The sequence below is a fragment of the Parambassis ranga genome, chromosome 10 (assembly GCF_900634625.1).
Source record: "Parambassis ranga chromosome 10, fParRan2.1, whole genome shotgun sequence".
Classification (NCBI taxonomy): domain Eukaryota; kingdom Metazoa; phylum Chordata; class Actinopteri; family Ambassidae; genus Parambassis; species Parambassis ranga.
The window spans coordinates 798,466-818,197 of record NC_041031.1 but is presented as its reverse complement, the minus strand read 5'-3'; the positions used below and the strand labels follow the sequence as shown (position 1 = coordinate 818,197).

Sequence of the window (19,732 nt, the reverse complement as noted above, 5' to 3'; positions counted from 1 at the left end):
CACCAGGATTAGGCTCATGTGTCAAAACTGAGATGAAACACCTGTAAATCGTTACATAAAATTCCTTCAGTTAACAGAATATTAGCCTTATGTAACCTGCCATGTCTTGTTGTTGGTGAGCCAAACGTTAACATGAACTTGATGGTGATGGTTTTGCAGTGTTCCAAATCAAAAACTTACATTCTGTGATGACCTCAATGAACACGGCCTGTCCCAGGCAGTGCTGGTGGGAGTGATGATGATGATGATCTGAAAGGAGGAGGAGGAAGATGAGGAGGAGGGATATTACCAGTTAATAACCCCAGCCTCCCCCTGCCTGTCAGCATCATGATCGCAGAATGCACCGGGACCCCCTTCAGTACCGGAGCCGCCTCGTGATGACCGTTGGCGGGCAGAGCTGCAGCCCTGTGACGCCTGACGTTTCCTCCATCCAGCAGTAGTTGATTCCTGAGCGCAGCGCGGCGCTGGAGCTGGAGAGTTGGCACAAACACTCTCTCTCTGTCAAAGGCTGCGCGCTCTTCGCTCGGGCACATTGCTCCGAGGCTTTTTCCGTCATTCCGTCTAAGGGATTGGAAACTTGAGGGACTTTATCGTCGAGAAAAAAGGTGGACACAGGGACCAGAGCCGGAGCGGTGATCTGCCTGTAGCGGCGGGCTGGGTGTCTGTCTACGGGGTCGCACAGCGGGGCTGCTGGACACCAGCCGAGAACGCACCAAGTCCCGTCCCACATCACCCCGTTTTGGTGTCCCGAGCATGGCCAACATGATTGTCCTCGGGAGCGTGCTGGTTCTCGTTCTCTCAGGTACGTCCACCGCTCTGATTATTACAGAAAGCTTTAGTCACCCCTGTCTGTGTCTGGATGAGTCTAAGTTGGATGGAGGGATGGAGAGAGAAAAGTCGCACTTCATGAGTAGCCTGTCAGAGATGTCTGCTTCTTTTATCATCTTCTTTCATCACTCCGAGGTGCAGCTTTTTGGGGGTCGTTTGGTCAATTTCACGCTTTTGGAGCCAGGGGTATGGACAGATGTTTTCTCTCCTTCAACTTTTCAGCAGAGTGAAAACAGCCTTCTATGGAGGTTACAGCCGGCGTAATCCTCAGGACTCATTTTAATTTTAGAAACACGAGTCCAGGCGTGCGCCTCTAGTTCAGACCCAGTCTCTGGGTTATTTTTGCGCCCTGAACGCCACTAGGCTACGCCCTTCAGCCCCGAAACTTTACGGGGACAGAACTAGAACATTACCGTGATGTGGAGGGAAGACGGTTATTAAAACAATGATACCATTTTACAATAAGGAGTTTTAGACTTTGGTTGTGGCATATTGTGATTTAAAATATTAAAATAGAAATATATCAAGTTCTAAATAATAATATATTTAATAATATATATATATAATATATAATAATAATATATTTAATATAATAATAATAATATTTATAAGCAACATCTAAAATAAAAAGCCTAAATTAGAGAATATGTTAAAATATGATTAAGAGCAATGAAAGGGGAAAAAGTCAGACTAGGTCATTTGGTGCTGCTCCTCAGTCCGTCTTTGGTGATTCAGGTGTATTTAAGCTTTGCTCTGAGGAAAAGATTCAGGCATTAAAGAAGTGGCCTCAGGGAAAATCCAAGAATTTAAGATTAAACAAGTATTTTTCTTACACTTTTATCCACAGCTGCTTTTATGAAGGTGTTGTTAATTATGTAAAGAAGTGTTTTTCCAATGAAACTATTTTACACATAATATGTTTTATATATATTTTCAATCTTTTGTTTTTTAGTTTCCACTTTGACAGTTTTCCCTTGATGTGGTGAGGATGCTGGTTTTTCAGATAATCTGGGCTTCGCTTAACTAAAAAAACATTGATCCTACAAATACTTTTAACTCTAGAACAGTTCAAACAGTGATTTCACAAGCTTTATCATCACTGATGCTACACACACGTGTGGAAGGACACTGGTTAGGCTTATTCCTTTTTTCCTGTGTCTGTTCAGTGCCGAAGTTACCTGTGTGTGTGTGTGTGTGTGTGCTAAAAGCTTGTAAATGAAGAAGACTCTTTATGGCCACAGAACCAGCAGTGTGAAGGGTCAGTGGGCCAAAGGCCTTTCTTGTCACCTACAATAAAGGGATTACGGAAATTCCTGCCAGGCCTGCAGATTAGAGGGGAAAAGTGGCCCTATATTCTGCGAGTAAAGTTCAGTATGAGTGCAAAAGTCCACAGGAGAAACACACCAACATTATGTGTAAAAGTGAGATTTGGTGCTGCGTTCATAGTCATCAGACTATGTGGGAAAACAGACACGCCCATGCCAGGAATGACAAGGAGAGAGAGAAAGCTGACAGAGGGTGTTTGATTATCATGCCACATTTCGAGACAGGAAAAAGTGCTCAAAGATAAAACTCCACAAACTTTTTAAAAGCAGTAACTGGCTGCAAGCAGCGTTTATCGAACAGAGGTTGAGAATGTATCATTTATGGAGAAAAGATTCGGACGCTGCTCTGTTCTTCATTCACATCACTTTTCACAGATTCACCTTCCGAACATGGACGATCATTTCACCTGATGTCACTCAAACATGTTTCACTTTTGGTTCCATCCATAAATGAAGCTAACCCAGCCAAGCTTCCATGTTATCACAGCACCTCATGCTGTTTGCTTCTATAATGGACCTGAGCTGCTCCGCGGTCCCTCCTGTTACACGCATCCAGCTTGACGATCAGTGGATTATATCATTGCTGTATCAGGGCTAATGAAATTCCCCCACAGTGGCTTTAAATGTGAGCGCCGTGTGTGCTGCAGCGCGGCCCTGCTGTGTTCATTAGCCGTGTTAATGATTGTCCAGCTTGTAGTGACGCCGTAATGTTGACTGACAGGCTCATATATCTCACTGTCTGCCTGGCTGAGGTTCAGCCTCCCCCTCCCTCCCCAGGCGTTCCCTCCCTCAAGGCTTTCAGGTCGTGTCTTGATTTTTTTTTCTCTTTTTTTTTCAATCTCAATCTAAATTCCCCCTTGGATTCGGCTGCTCGTCAGAATAAATTGTTCAAGTCGTTCAATGAGGAAGTGCAGTCAACCGATGCCGGTGTGCAAACACATTTGGAGCGGCAGTGGTTGACGTCTTATCGGTGCACAGGCAGGTGTGCGTGTTTGTGTGTGTTTGTAGGGGGTAGGGGTGGGAGGGTTGACAGGGCTCATTTTGGGTACGCAACGAGTGGTGTTTTGAAGACCCAAACTGATACCGATACTCTGGTAGTGGAGCTGTCCACAGGGGATATGTGGCCCATTTTTTAACCCTTTAAATGGCCTGTTTTGTCACTCAGCTACTTTTACTTTCCGTTTCACTATTTTCCCTCCCGTTCTGCTGAGTTCTCCTTCTCCCTCGGCTGTGGGTGATACTTTGTTTTGAGCTATTTTATGCTTTATTTTAGGATAAACTGGTTTTCTTTCATCCATACCTAAGCCTGTCTGCATGGCTACACTTCCCATCACGTTTGATTAACTGCAAGATAAGCAATCACAATGGTTTCAGCCCAGAAAGCACAAAATTGTGTGAAAACAGTCTGAGCTGTACGAATAAGTCTCCTGACTGATCAGTAAATAATATGACATTGAGTTAAATATCTTTGAAGGATACAATGAATACAGATTTCTCATAGATTTGCCCTAACACTCGTGACTTCTGGAGTCATTGTCTTGCAGCTCTGATATGAAACCATCTCTGGTGGTGGTCATTTTACGATGTGTCGTCCTGAGAATGTGACATTAACCAAGTGTGTGGTTGCTATCAGTGTTTCTCATAGATTTACAGTAACCTGACATATGTTGGAAGTGCTGTCCAGTCCTGTCATGTTTACCAGGTTACATACAAACCATTTCTTGACCTTTATTCTTACAGTTGTAGGCGATTTTGCCCATAAAATGCTAGCGTTCTGGTAACAGACACCGGTTGGTCAAAATGAGATGGAGATTTTTCTCTTTCATCCTCAGATCAGACTGCTGGGAGGGAGCTCCTATCTGGGCTCTGGTTAAAAATATACCATCCCTGCTGCACTCCATATAACTTCATTTTTAGTTTTTCTATTGGCTCTAAAATCTTTTTATCAGATAAAGAGGATAATGTCATAGGTTGTCTTCGGGATTTTTCCAAAGGCTTTCACCTTTGTAGTTTTTGTTCAGCAGTATAATCAGCAGTGCAAATGCATTCAAAAAATCTATTGACTTCTTGATGAGGGAACAGGAAGTGCTGAAAATGCACACCTTTTTGCATCTTAAGCTGGGAAGTGTTAAAAATTGCAGTTCCCCTGTAGTCTCTAGGACCTGGCTCCAAATAGGAAGCCAATCAGCCTAGACTCATGTTAAAATGTCCAATGCCTGCCCTAGCTCCACTCATTCTCCACCTCTTTGTCTGTAGTTGGAGTTTAGGTTGATTGTGTCACTGCCAACGTGGGGACAATTGGAGCCTCAAAACAGCACTTCAGAAGCCTACGGGTGATGTCACAGAAGCTTTGTCCATACTGTCTGTGAGCTGTTATATTTAGCCTTTGTGGGACCTCCTCTATATTTTGGACATGGATTTGTGCTTTGCCAAAGGTGCCAAGATGGCATGCCATCAATCCAAGGGTATAGATTTGCTTTTGACATTGGTGGGGACCTAAGATTCCAATGGAATTTAACCCTTCCTGCACCCAATGAGAATCAGTTTACTATGGCCATGATGGTGTTGTGACCACTTAAAATATGTCAGACATGCTAAATATAAAAAAAACATTATGAAAGGTCACTTTATATAACACTGTATAATATTGTTTGTGCAAACAGTATGTGTGTCTATCTTGAGACATAACCTCATCTCCACACATCCACATAGAGCTCCTGAAACCGACACACACATATGTGTGCACACACACACATGCAGGTGTCAGGTGTTTTTCAGTGTGGGCCATGGACTCACTGTGCTCACACACCTAATACTGATGGTACCACAGCATCACAGATGTGTGTTATGAACAACAGGACTTCCAGTAGGTATAGAGAGAGGGAGAGAGAGAGAGAGAGAGAGGGAGAGAGAGAGAGAGGGAGAGAGAGAGAGTGTCTTATCTGTATTGATCTCTGGTGACAGACGATGACGTCTATGGAGAGCAATGAGGCTGAAGCAATGAGCATCATAAACCTGCTTTGATGATAAGTGTAGAAAAAGCTGCTTGGTGTAGGAAGGAGAGGCGATCATCCTAGGTCAGAGGAGGAAGAGGGGGAAGAGAGATGAAGAGGATTAGAAGTGTGGAGGTGAATGAACTTGGTGAAAGAAGTGAGGAAATCCATCTTCCTTCCTCTGTTGCATTTAATGAAAAATGAGCAACTTACCTGGCCCCCATCCACCCGGCTTCATCTGATCTGGGTGCAAAAATGTGTGTGTGTGGCATGTGCGTATACTGTATGTGTGTGTGTGTGTGTGTGTACGTTCTTCTTAAAGGGAATGGTGTATCCAAAGGGATAGTTTGGAGGTCTTCTGTGTGTTTTGTTGATAACTGGGATTTGGAACTCAAACACAGGGGCAGCAGATGGTGTGTTGGCTTCTGCTTCCTTGGCTGTGGGTGTGTGTGTGTGTTAAGTGTGTGAACAAGCAGTAGATTGAGTGCTGTGTGTGTGTGTCCTTACCCCAGAGTCACTGGTCCCTGAAGGTACGGCTGCTCTCTGTGGTCAGAGCCTGGGCTGATCCCAGGTCAGCCACGGCCTGACCTCAGGCCCATCTGCTATCGTGATGACAGATGTGTCAGAGACTAGCTTCAGATCTGTGGCTGGATCCAAAATCCCCGGTTAGTCTCTCTAACAGACCGCCCTTCTTGTTGGCAGATTGTAGTGTGTTTCTTTAAATCTGAAATATGTTTCGAAACACATATTAATTCTACTTCCTTCACAAGCAGAGGAAGTGCTTTAAAACAGGTCTGAGGGGGAGGTAATCATTATTTTCAAGATATATTAGCCCAAGAGTGTTAATAGGCCAGAGGTTTGCTGCTAAGGGAATCAATAAAGTGGAGCATGTGGGAAGCCTGAGAATGTTTGTAGCATTGTCCTGGGTGCACATCTCCAACAATGTATGCAATTAGAGAAATGAGGACAGACTCTCAGACTCTCAATGTACTCAATAAAACATGACGGCTGTCCTTTGGTCTTTTTCCCAGAAGGATCAAACACACTAGCATTCTGCTAATGGATGCTGATTGGTAGTTCTGATCAGAACTGATTGTGAGAGGGGTTCCTCCCTGGATGGCATGTAGTACCATCCCCCCAGGGATGCACTTCAACAAGGTGAAGATAAGTTGACTAAGTGTCCCAACTGGACACATGAAAAATGATGGCGTTGAGCATATAAAAGGGATAAGTACGTCTATGGTGTCTGCTCAAGCTAGCACTGCATTTGAATTCCTTCAGCTCTAAATGTTTAATTAGCCAATTTAATAAGTTAATTTCCCTACAACAAAGGCTTGTTGTTCTCTGCAATTAGGTGGAAAAAATATGTGCATATATCAGCAATCGCATCGACAGAAGTTCAGCATTGTGCATCCCCAGACTGATGTATGAGGTGTAAATGCTGTATGCATGTTCTGCTCCTCCTTTCCTTCTGTTCTATGTACCTCCCCGTCTCCTCCCTCAGCAGAGGCCGGGTCCTGCTGAAGGTCTCTTCCTGTTTTTTTCTTGCAGCTTTTGTCTTAACTGCTTGCTCGAGGGTCAGGATCTGGATAACTGGAAAGTGACTAGAGACAATTTGGATTGTTATGCAATTGCTAAACAAAAAAAATATGAATGGAATTGTTCCTGAGACCTACACACTGCCAGGTAAATCTGGTGTGAAGTTTTATTGTAGCTATAAATAACGAACCTGGCCTTCATAAAGAATAAAAGCTTGAAATAAAAGACTGACACGTGTTGCCTCTGAAATTTAGCCCTCTCTTGGATTCCCCGTGCTTCACCCTTTGTTACCTCCAGCATCTCTGAGCAGTGGTGGGCATTGTGTGCATGCTGGTTGAGGCTCAGTTCACCTGATTGGCATCCTGTTGTGTCTCCACTGGGTTTAAAAGTGTGAACGGAGCATTACTGTGTGACATTTTAACCCCCATAGCCACATCGCCGCCACTTCTTCTACTGAAAACCACAGACAATCCCACTTTGCCACAATACAGTAGCTCCTTCATTACAAAGCAACACTGCAGGACTTCCTTTGTAGGATGTAAAGAAAATAGGAGGCATTCATCATTGTCTAGGACCTTTGCAACCATTCACTTTATCCATTATTTTGCTCTTTGATCATAATTGCACTAATTAGAGCTCCTGCGTTACCTCTGTTGTTCATAAACAAGGAAGTGAGGGAAATAAGAGAGTGGAGGCTCAGTAAATCAGACTCTGAGTGTCTGTGAAATGTGATTAGAAATGTGCAGGTGACACACTGACTTCTGTATGAATTATTTTTGGTCATTTAGGACAGGCAGAGTGCTGGGTTGTGAACATAAATCGTCAGAGCGGGGGAGCAGAGCTCAGCTCATGTTGTTGATTTTATTAAAAACTACTCCACATGCTCTTGCTCACACATTTTATTTTATTAGATTGGTTGACCTACCCTGGTGCTGCAGAACTAATTTCACCAATATGATGAAGTTTTTGCTCTGTTAAAAGGTCACTCAGACTCCAGTTACTGGCTGACTGGCAACTTAAGCTTGTCCTAAGGAGGCATAGATGTCAGGGTGCATGCAGCGATTCTTAGATGTCCACTGATCACAAGCAGCACACAGAGTCTGTCTCCACTTTGGCTTTACACAAAAAGCTGCTGCTCTGATGCATGTTCCAGGCAACGGAAGAATCTCTCAATTTAATGCAATGAAAGGTTTATATTTGCCCTCAGGAAAACCAAACATCCATGTTTTGCTTTTTAGTTAGACTATAGAAAAATAAAACGTTGCCAGATCGCCTCTCCTTCCTACAAGATGGACCTGTCATTAATCTTGAGTAGTGGAGAAAGGGTAAGCCTGTGGTAACACCCAGAATGCACTGTGCTTTTTTGCCTACTTAGCTTGTTGCTACTAAAAACAGGCTGTCAGACGCAATAAGGTGAGGTTAAACTCACTCTAAGATTTCCTATAACTGGTCACTACAGACAGTGACTCCACCAGCTGCTACACACTGCTTGTCTTGATGGTAGCTAAAGGCCCTGAAAGCGCTAGTGTATACGCATTAGCTGTGTAGTCCATGACAAGCATTTATGGACGTTTGATGGTAATAAAGAGGTGTGCTTGGGAGCAGATTGCATTGAATAAGGGTGGCCCTTGAGAACAATATTTATTTATTTTTTTGCTAGTAAGTATATATATTGTAACTATGTAGCATAATCCTAAAAACATACAAAGGACATTTGTTCATTTGTCTCTACTGCAGCATTAGCAACACTGTTGCTATTAATAAGCTAAATGCGAGAGTTTTGTGGAAACCTCCAAACACAGAGCTGAAATCAGTGCTCTGATACAAAACATGAAGGCTGTCAGATCAGCACAGTTACTGATCTCTACATGAGTAGAGATCTACTGCTGAAAATGATGAAAATGGCCTAGGCAGACATGTGATTGGTTTGTTGAACAGTGATAAGGGACTTTGTGGAGAGCCCGTCCTCAGCAGGAAATTTCACGTGAGGAACATGTAGAGTCTTCTCTACTCTATAGTTATGAGTTTGTGTGTTAGTATAAAGTATGATCTCCTAGCCCTGTTTTTAATGCCTCATCAAACTTTATTTATATGGCACCTTTCACACAGAATCCTGTGACACAAAGTGCTTTACAGAAGAAGACCCCCAGACACACACACACACCCACGCACATACACACTTCTATTAAAAAGAAAATAAAACAGGGTAACAGAGTGAAGATGAAACTTAAAGCTCAATCCCCAGACCCCATGCATGAAGGTCTGCCACGCTGCCTGTAGTCTAACCACCTGCCTACGAAAGCAGACTTCTGTGGTTATGTTGGTCCCATTATAAGATGATGTTGGGCAATCATAGGTTTTATTGGCATAAACATAATAATATGCCATATGTGGAGCAATACGTCTTTATGATGTATCATGTATGGTGGACCAAATGCGGTGTTTTGTGGCTGTAGACCTGACGGACAGTCTAGAAGCCACAGCATGCTGCATTTATACAAATTTGGACAGATATTCACAGATCAAATATTTGTTTCCACACTCAAGTCACAGCCACTGATTGTGTTTTTGGCTTCACCCTTGTGTTCTTGTATCCAGGAAATGAGGCAACAAGCCATTCTAAACTGGACAGCTAATGAATAACTGACGGCACTGATGCCAGAGACTCGATTCTCCGTATACGCCTCTATTTTCCCCACAGACACTGAAAGCTCTGAACATTTTCTCTCTGGGATGTTCCATTTAAGCTGTGTGTTCATTCGGCTAGGGGTGCCATCACCTCTCCTTCTAACCAAGCAAATACTCCTCTCTTTGTTCCTAACAAACCCCAAATGTGAAACGCATCACTTCCACTTCTCATCACTGTGGTGGTGGGAACACTTTCACCAGACAAGCACTCGCCACACATTTCTCCTCCACGGCCTCTGTGTGCTACATGTGAGGAAGATATTTGTCCGACGAGGGGGATTTGATGCTGATAACAGCCTGTACGCAGTATAATGTGACCTGGTGGGTCAGCGAGACTGTAGTGGTAATAATAGAAGTGCTTTAAGCACAGTGTAAAGGCCAGGAGCAGCAGCTGCTGTTTGTTCATAGTAATTATATTAGCACCTCAGAATTAATGCACTAATGATTTATTGACGCTGAAGTGCATCATTATTAAAGGCTGAGCGATAGGTGAAGTGGCCTCTGTTTAATTTTGTTGTCCTGTCCTGTCTGTCCTCATGTGTCTCTTCATTCATCTGTCTTCTAAGATTCTTCAGATTATTCACTCAAAATCTGATTTTTACATTTTACAAAGTGACTTTCTAGTGTAAAAACGTACATTTTACGACTGGACACTGAAATGCATCACCCAATCAATTTGGATGTCATAAAGTAGTACATGATTAGACTATTTAAGTGACTATTAGACATCCCTCCAGGATTTTGCGGGTCGTTTTTCAGGTTGTTGCAGCCTAAAATAGATTAGATTTAGAATAGATTTTGCAGCAGCTATTCCATAAAATTGCAGTGAAAGTTGTGTTTAGATGCATGCTGTGATGAAATTGCAGGACAAGAGAGGAGAAGAGATTGTGATTTTACCTTCTGATTATGATTAATAAGAAATTCTGACACATGTCTCTGCCTCTGTTCTCGAGTGCACACACACACACACACTCATGTGTATATAACATGTCATATCTGTGGTTAGGAGCGGGAGCAGCCTCAGGGGCTGAGACATGAAGTCCATGCAGAAGTGTTAAAAGTTACAGTTCACCTCACAGCCTCTAGGGGCTGCCTCCAAAAGTGGGTAGGATGGGTAGAATGACCACTGTAAAACCTACATGGCTTTTTACCTGTACACTGTGATCATCAATCCAACACTAAGGAGCCCGTCGCTGTGCTCAGTAAATCTGCTAAAGTGGGACAGTGTGCTCCAACATGCACTTCTCAGTTTAAAAACTGCTCTCAAACCTTCGAACGTGACCCATGGTTGCTGGATCAAGTGAATGTTAAACAAATCTGCTCAGTGTGAATGAGGCCTTCCTAGAAGCGCCCGTCCAGACTCTTCTGTGTATTCACACAGCGCTGGTGTGCAGCAGATGGCATAGTGGCTGTTCATTGTTTTCAATGGGAAAACAATCATAAACTCCACCAGCACTGATGGAGAGTGCTGCAGGCCGCCTGCAGACACGCTTAGTTTAATCTTTCCTTCTGCCGCCTGCTGATGACAAACAGGTTTTGAAAATTCTACCACAAACGAAGGCACGAACATTTATTTATCAACCTGTACTTGGTGTTCTCTTCCACCAAAGATAAATTAGTGAGGAGCATTTTTCCTCTGACTGAATATCAAAGGGTTCCTGCCAAAGTTAGGTTCAGCTACACAATTTCACTTTCATTCTTGGCCCTCTTTGTAGTTGGTCTGGCCCCTGTCACTTGGCAACGTACACTGTGGCCTGAACTTTCTGTGAAAACAGGAAACCCCGCAGATTTCAATGGGGCTGGCTGACATTGTGAGGGGTGCGGGTGGGGGTTGTTGGGGTGCTCTCTGAATATTCCAGACAAAAATACACTACTGCTAGTTGTGTCTCTTATTGGCCCTTTGTACTGTCTTGGCAAGTACTATGTGAGTATCATGCAGGAGAAATCATTTAAATGACTGAAAGTCATGCATCCAACATATTCCAAAACATAGAATTATATTATGAACTGGAATAATGCAAATAAGTCAGTAGAAAGCTATGTGGAATATGTGGAATATCACAGTAAATAACAACTGCCATGTGGCTGTATAGATAAGAAAAGTATTTTGCAAATTTGTGTGAATGAATGAACTGTAATATGACCACAATATGATATCTTCCCTTATTTAGTTACAGCCAGTGTTGGGGAGTAACCAATTACATGTAACGCCGTTACATAATTTAATTACAAAATGAATCTATTTGTAATTAGTTACAATACTGGAGAAAAGAATGTAATTAAATTACAGTTTTTTTTGGAAATGTCAAGCGTTACAGTTTTAATTACATTTGATTTGAACAACTTTCAGAAAAACTTGAATTATTGAATATATTTCACGCCTTATTTCTAAGGCCCTTCTCCCCAGATCGCTCAGTTTAGACAGCCGGCCAGCTCTAAGAAGAGTCCTGGTGGTTCCAAACCTCTTCCATTTATGAATAATGGAGGCCACTGTGCTCATTGGGACCTTCACAGCAGCAGACGTTTTTCTGTGTCCTTCCCCAGATTTGTGCCTCAAGACAATCCTGTCTCGCAGGTCTATGAACAATTCCTTTGACTTCATGCTTGGTGTTTATGCTCTGACATGCACGGTCACCTGTGGGACCGTATAGACAGGTGTGTGCCTTTCCAAAACATGTCCAATCAACTGAATTTACCGCAGGTGGACTCCAATTAAGCTGTGGAAACATCTCATGGATGATCAGTGGAAAAAAAGAATGCAACTGCATTGCAAAGGCTGTGAATACTTATGTAAATGTGATTTCCTAGTTTTCTATTTTTAATCAATTCAAAAAATGTAAAAAAAAGCTTTTTCCACATTGTCACAATGGGGTATTGTGTGTAGAATTTTGAGGTAAGAGATTTAATACGATGTGGAATGAGGCTGTAACATGACAAAATGTGGAAAAGTGAAGCGCTGTGAGTATTTCCGGATGCACCGTACATATTTACACTGTCTGGAAGGCAGCGCCTTTCAGGCCTAATTTTGATAGTCTTAGCTCCACGTAGAAGGGATTGGCTTACTATAAACTACTACTCCAGAGTTAACAGTAGAGACTGAACATGCACATGGACACCTGCAGACATCATACTGTGTGAAACCATAAAGATGGACTAACTGACAGATCCCTAAAAGTCAGGCCAAGACATCTTAATTACACAGGCCCAAGTGAAAAACTTTGTGCTTCTTAGTGCTTTTCAAATACAGTTTTTCTTTCTGTTTTGGCTTGTTAGCTTATTAATATCGTCACATCTGGATGGCGGCGATGTAGACTGTAGACAACCTGTCCAGGGTGTACCCTGCCTCTTGCCCATTGACAGCTGCTGTAGTTCTGGACAAAGCAGGTTAGGAAAATGGATGGATAGGTCTACATCATATACTGGTCTACAGTATGCTGGCACACTTCTTTCATAAAGTCTGGTCCATTCCCATTACAGTCCTTTTTTATACTCTTTAAAGCACAGATGTGGGCTGCTGTGGATCTAGCTCAGCCTCTGGACAGTTGTTTTCCAGTATATGCGCAGGTCGTGGTGAAGGAGGTGCCCTTTCAAATGTGGAAAGTGTAATAATCCCATATTACATCAACATATCTGTTTTTGTACAGTTTACAGTTTTTACACATGGAATAAAAAGCTTTTATTGCTTTATTGATTGTGATTCTTCCTTTAACTGCCCTTTGAAGTCTTTTAAGTGCACCATGTGGGGTTTTATACTGACATCAGTTATTAGTTTGTGCTCAACTGAGTGGAAATATATGTTTTACTTAAACAGTCCATTCAGCAAACAACCTGTCTGCACTCATTCTGTCTTATTTGTTGTTTCTTCATTCCAGCCTCTGACTGCCTGATATTTGTAACCAGAGAAATGAGAAATAATGATGCAGGAGATCTGATGAGCGAGAGCCTACACATACAAATAAGACGACATGCTGCTTGAGGAAAATTGAGTGGAAAAGAAGTGTCTGCTGTGCAGTGTGCGTGCTGGGGGATGTGTGTGTGTGTGAGAGAGGAACTTGAACATGACGAGCAGTTTGTGAAGGGGAAAGGTGGCGTTTCCTGCACAGCAGCGATGGAGATGAGTGACTGTCTCTGAGGTGATGTGATGCTGAACGCTCTCTGGTCATGAGATCAAGCGGTTGGTTGGTGCGATGTGTGGACAAAGTGAGTTGTGGCACAGTGTTTGGGATGCGGCGCTCCACAAAGGCTGTTTGTTCAACCTACAATGTTTTATGTATGTGGTTAGTCTTTCATCAGCACACTCAGTATTCAATTTACATACTGTCTACTGATCCGGCACTGAATGTTAAGCTGTTTATGCTCTCTCAGCCACTTTATTCTGACACCGAGGTGTGTGTGTGTGCGCTGGGAGGGTGTGCGTGCGGGTGTGTGTGCGTCTCAGACAGATTGCTTTGCGCCCTCTGTCCCCCTCCCCTGTGGTTGTGCAGTATTGTGTTCTGGTAGTAATGATGGGTTCTGTGCCTCCCAGTCTCCCTCCCAGCAGGACACACACATAAAAGGGTCCTTCTCTGGGCAGCCATGTGTGTGCGAGCATGTCTTGTGTTGTTGTTTTTGTGACTGTGTGTGTGCATCTTTGTGTGATTCTAAGAACATCATTTTCTGCGGTGCATGCTGATTGTGCTTCATACTGTGCGTGTGTCCAACCCATCAAGGTTCACATTGGTACGCTCGTTCTCTGTCTCTGCCTCTATTTCTCTCGCTCTCCTACCTCCTTTCCATCTATCTTTCTGTTCCCCTATTCTCCTCCCCGTATGACATTTCTGCTGTCCTCAGACTACTTCTCTGCACTTCCCTTCTCTTCGTATCTGCTATTGGATTTTACCAGGGGAGCCTCACTGTTTTTTTGTTGTTGTTGTTGTTTTTTTTTCTTCTATTGCAAATCGAAGCAGCCTCACTTCAGAAAACAGCAAGTCCTCCTGGAGAAACTTTGGTTTCCACATAATCCAAACCCTGCCTGTAAATAATACATAGATGAAAAGTAGCACAGGACGTCATCTGTGGCTGCCAGCAGTGAATATACTGGTTGAAGAGCTTCTCCGCTATAGTCTGCTACAATAAATAAACAGGGGTGGGTGGACACTTGCAAGGACAGGTTTCTCACAAGTTGGATGAGTGGAACCACCCTGTGGGACTTGTCCGTGATGCCTGAGCCACTGATGTGCAGAGAACTGTAGTGTGACAACTTTATGACAGCACTAATTTAGAATGAATCCTACTTTTATGCATGCATTTTTATATTAGTCATAGGAAGTCTGGAGGCAGCAGTAAGATGACTGTTTCTTCATTCTACCTGTTTGTCTTTATTCTTGGTGCACAAGAAGAGATCCAACTTTAAATAGCATAATAAAGTACTTGCAGGAAATGTTACCACAGAGGTTACCTTAGTTAATCTATTTGCAAAGGAAGGGCTCTGTCAAAAAAGAAGAAAACCTAGCATGTGATTAGATAAACCATCGGTCAGTCCCCATCTGTCATGAGCTACATTCAACCAATCAGATCAGCAAATTATTAAAGAACAAGCTGCAAAGAATGTTTTGAAAGCGAGCTGTTGGTAATTGATTTTTGCCTCTACTGTCAGGAAATTATACAAATATAATACTGTTATAGTAAAAACATTCTCAGAACTTTGAGTATTGACATATATGGGTTAAACCATGAAGGATGTATTTTTCGGTGTAGCTTACAGGAGACTTTGACACTTTAACATCAAATCTGAAACATAAAATAATCACAATAATAAAAATCATTATGACCTGGCTGAGTCACAAAGACCTGTCTAGAGTCAGGTGACTGTTGCAGTCTGTGGACCTTCATATGCACAGATGTTGCTCCACAGAATGCTCCTCACTCAGTCTGAGTGGCAAAACACGCAGCAGCATGGCTGCCTTCAGTGGAAACTGTGGAGTAAAACTAAAGATTATCTGCTTGAATTAAAGGCAGCCAGACTTAACAGTGACCCTTAAAACTTACCAAAAAAGTTTATATGTATCTGACGTAACAATGGGAAAATACAGGAAGCAAAGCCTGAAAGCTACAAAAGCCTTGGAAGAGAATAAAGATGGCGTGTAGACAGGCTGTAGGAGATCATTGCTCTCTTTTTCCTGAAACTTACTGGTAATAAGTATTCATTCATTTGCATCTTTGTAGACTAAATACACGTTTCATCATTGCTTAAAACACATGTCTGTGTGTTATTAGCACTTACTATATAGTGGTAATAATGGACAACATTTAAATGAGTCAAATCAAGATTTTATTGTCATTATGCAGAGCACAATGACATTTTGTTCAGCAGCTCTTGGCTTTAGGTGCATAATAATAATAATAAGACATTATTAAACATTAAACACACAGTAAGGTCTGCCTGTGTTGAGTGAGGGCTTTTGACTGGCATCCACACCCATCTGATCATGTTTGAAAAGACAACTTCATCCTGGAGGCCACCTTGACATCTTGCCTGACTCCTGCTTAATCCAAACATGAAGCACAGGTGGAGCTGTGGTGGTGTAAACAGGCAGCTTGCAAACTGACTCGGCACCTGACTGTCATTTAAAGCAGTCATGTCCTTAAGCTATGCAGCTTTTTAAGTCCTTATAATGAAAACTTTTTTTGCTGTGAACATGTCGTATAAAGTATTTTTTTTTAAATTACCTGTTGATCTGTTGACCTAAGAAGCATTTTGTTGTTGGATAATCTGATCGTATGCAGATCCAGAACTGATGAGGTGATCTTTTGTCCAGTTCATGGACACTTCAAACTTTGCTGCACACTACAGTCTTTGTTTTTTTTGAGAATTACCTTTAACTTTTAGGGTGACCTTGTTGGTGTTTCATCTTTGTATGTGCACTGTGTCAGTGAATGTAATTGCATAATTTAAATTTGCATGCAATCAACTGATGCTCATCATGCAGGAGTAGTAGAATATTATGTTAATATAATGTGTTTGACACTCTGAGACTGAATAGACCAATCAGACACTAAATGCTTCTCTCTGGTTTCACTTTGAAGAAGCTCTAAAGGTTAAAATGAGAATTGTGAACTCTACAAAGACTGACACACACACATAAGCCCACTGAAGTTTATTAAAGGCATTGTGTTGCCATCTTGAACCTTTATAGTTTAATGCAAAAGTATTAGTACATAAATGAGCAGCCAGTTTTATACGGTCTGCAGCAGCTGCTATGGGCCTTAATTTGTGCCATCAAGTTATTCATCATATTCACAACAACTGAGTGCTGACACAGCAGTTTGGTAGGATGTGGTGTTTTTAGTGCCTAGCTTAAGTTGGATGTAATGTCTGCTACATACATGCAACACTCCTCTTTAAAACAATAAATTCTGTTCTGAGTCCCCCTGCGATTGAGCCTGCTGAACCCTCTCCTGAGAAATGCGGTGAATTTCTTAACTATTTTTTAACTAAAGTCCGTGACATCCGCAAACAATTCCGTTCTGTCTTTGTCGAACCAAAAGATATTTGTTCCACCCCTTTCGCTCTAAAACAGTTTCATGAAATTTCACTCCCCTCACTGGAACGCATTGTTACGCAGTTAAGGCCTACCACCTGCCTCTCAGATTGCATCCCTTCTTGGTTTTTAAAAGATGTACTTCACACGGTTGGTCCCAGTATCCTAGCCATTGTAAATGGTTCTCTCTCCTCTGGCATTGTCCCATCTTCTCTCAAACATGCCATCGTTTGCCCTCTCTTAAAGAAGCCTGTACTCGATCCCGCTGTTCTAAGTAATTACAGACCGATATCTAAGCTACCATTTCTATCAAAAATTCTAGAAAAAGTTGTGGCTTCCCAGTTAACTTCTTTCATGAATAATAATTACATTTTTGAGAAGTTCCAGTCAGGTTTCCGGAGCATGCATAGCACGGAGACGGCACTTGTAAAAGTCTCAAATGACCTTCTGTTGGCGGCTGACTCTGGTCTACACTCAATTTTAATCCTCCTAGACCTCAGCGCCGCATTTGACACTGTGGATCACAATGTTTTAATCAGCCGTTTGAAGTACACTGTTGGAGTCAGTGAAGTGGCGCTAGAATGGTTCACCTCATACCTGTCAAACAGGTCCTTTTCTGTGATACTGGGTAACACATCCTCAGTGTCCGCCCCCCTGTCATGTGGTGTGCCCCAGGGATCCATACTGGGTCCTCTTCTCTTCACTATCTACATGCTACCCCTCAGTGATATCCTGCACAGACACAATATTAACTTCCACTGTTATGCTGACGACATCCAACTCTATATACCACTCACACCCGGTAGCTCTGATGGCTCACATATCCTGTCCTGTTTAACAGAAATTAAGAACTGGATGTCCAGCAATTTCCTACAGTTAAACGATGCTAAATCAGAAATTATTATCATTACACCTTCCACCCCCAACCCCAGCTATGTTGCCCACCTTTCCACCTGTCTTGGCACCTGGTCTAAAAATATATGCACTGAGGCCCGCAACCTGGGTATCATCTTTGACTCCAGACTTTCTTATGACACTCAAGTTACCAAGGTTGTCCAATCCTGTTTCGCACAGCTAAGGCAATTAAGAAAAATTCGACCATTCCTCTCCCCACCTCTGTTTGAAACAGTTATACATGCACTAATCTCCTCCAGGCTAGACTACTGCAACGCCCTCTACTCTGGTATCAGTAAACATAACATTCACAGACTACAATTAATACAGAATGCCGCTGCAAGGCTTCTCACTCATACAAGGAGAAGTGACCATATAACACCAGTTCTAGCTGCCCTTCACTGGCTCCCTGTGAGTTTTAGAATTGATTTTAAGATTTTACTGATGGTTTTTAAAGCAATAAATGGCCTCGCCCCCTCCTATATGCAGGACCTTTTAACCCCTCACGAGCCTGAACTCCGCCTGAGATCCTCTGGAAAACTCCTCCTATCAGTCCCCACAACCCGGCTAATTACAAAAGGTGACCGCGCATTTGCTGCATATGCGCCCAAAATCTGGAACTCCCTGCCAGAGGAAATCAGGCAGGCTAACTCAGTGACCTCTTTTAAATCTCTTCTTAAAACTCACTTTTATTGTTTAGCGTTTTCATAAACTGGTTCATTTATCCATTCATTTATTGTTTTACTTTATTGCTTTTTAATTGTTTTTATGCTTTATTCTTATTTTTATCATTATTTTGTATTTTATTCTATTTTTAATATTTTAAATTGTTTTACGTCTTATTGACTTACCTTGTGTTTATGAATGTTACTGGATGGTATTTTAACCAAGTTCTGCTGTTCCTGCTTGGATTTTATTGTACAGCACTTTGAAGCTGAGTGTTTAAAAAAGTGCTTTATAAATAAAGTTATTATTATTATTATTATTATTATTATTATTATTATTATTATTATTAACACATCACCAGAATCTGGAACCACAGACTGACAGTTGTTTGATCCAGATATTGTTAGCAGCAGATTCGTGTAGCATCACTTTTAAAACTAACTTTTTACATGGTTATTATTATTTGTTGGGCTGTAATGAAGCTACCTTCATAGTTACGTTAGCATTAGAGTGAAGGCATAAGAAAACTTGCACACACACCGGTTTCATCAGCGTTTGTCGTGAAGCTAACTTCTGTTTGTGCATTTGTGTTGCAGCGTCTTGCAGTCGGATTGTGGATTTTGTTTTTGTATTGTTGGTTTGCTGTTGTGTTGTGGGATTTGGGGTTTTTGCGTGGCCCTTCTGGAAAGGTTTTCCTTTAAATGCATTAATTCTCCCATAAACTGGAGCTATGCTTTCTAATAATAACTAAATGAGGCTACACGTTTTACAGCTCTTCAGTATTTTATGTTTCATTACAATATGTACCATCGAGTGGCTACAGGAGCACACCATGTTAATATGTGCATTTTTTATAGTGTAAAGAACCTAAGGAACTCCCTGACACTTAGTAGCTAAGCAGCCCCTTGACATGAAAAATAATAGGCTGAAAACACATGGTTAGGTGTCTAAGGATTGCATATGGCTTCATGGTGATGGTACTTTGTCTGTGAACTTAAAGTTGTGCTATTTATAGACTGAATGCAAGGTCAAAGTTTTTAATAGAAATAAACTGTTAATTCAGTACACTTGTACAGTACAGTAATATATATATAACTGTACTATATATATATATATTTAAAGAAGGTGGGATTTTCAGCACCAAGGACAGTGCCCAGGCTAGATTGGCTTGTATAGAAATTCAAACAATGATAAGCCAATGTGCCTGAGCGCTGTCCTTGGTGCTGAAAAACCCACCTTCCTTCAAACTAGAGCGTCAAGTCTTACAGAGCTGGTTTAT

General features: G+C 42.0%; 1 protein-coding gene across 1 annotated transcript in view; it reads left to right on the top strand.

Moving 5' to 3' along the window:
* The first annotated feature begins 384 nt into the window (after positions 1–384).
* The window catches only part of gfra3 (GDNF family receptor alpha 3), a 44,478-nt gene continuing 25,130 nt past the window's right edge, over positions 385–19,732 (top strand). Inside the window, exon 1 of the mRNA XM_028416420.1 lies at positions 385–802. Coding sequence (XP_028272221.1) covers positions 754–802 — 49 coding nt within the window. The 5' untranslated portion in view covers positions 385–753. The remainder of the gene's footprint in view (positions 803–19,732) is intronic.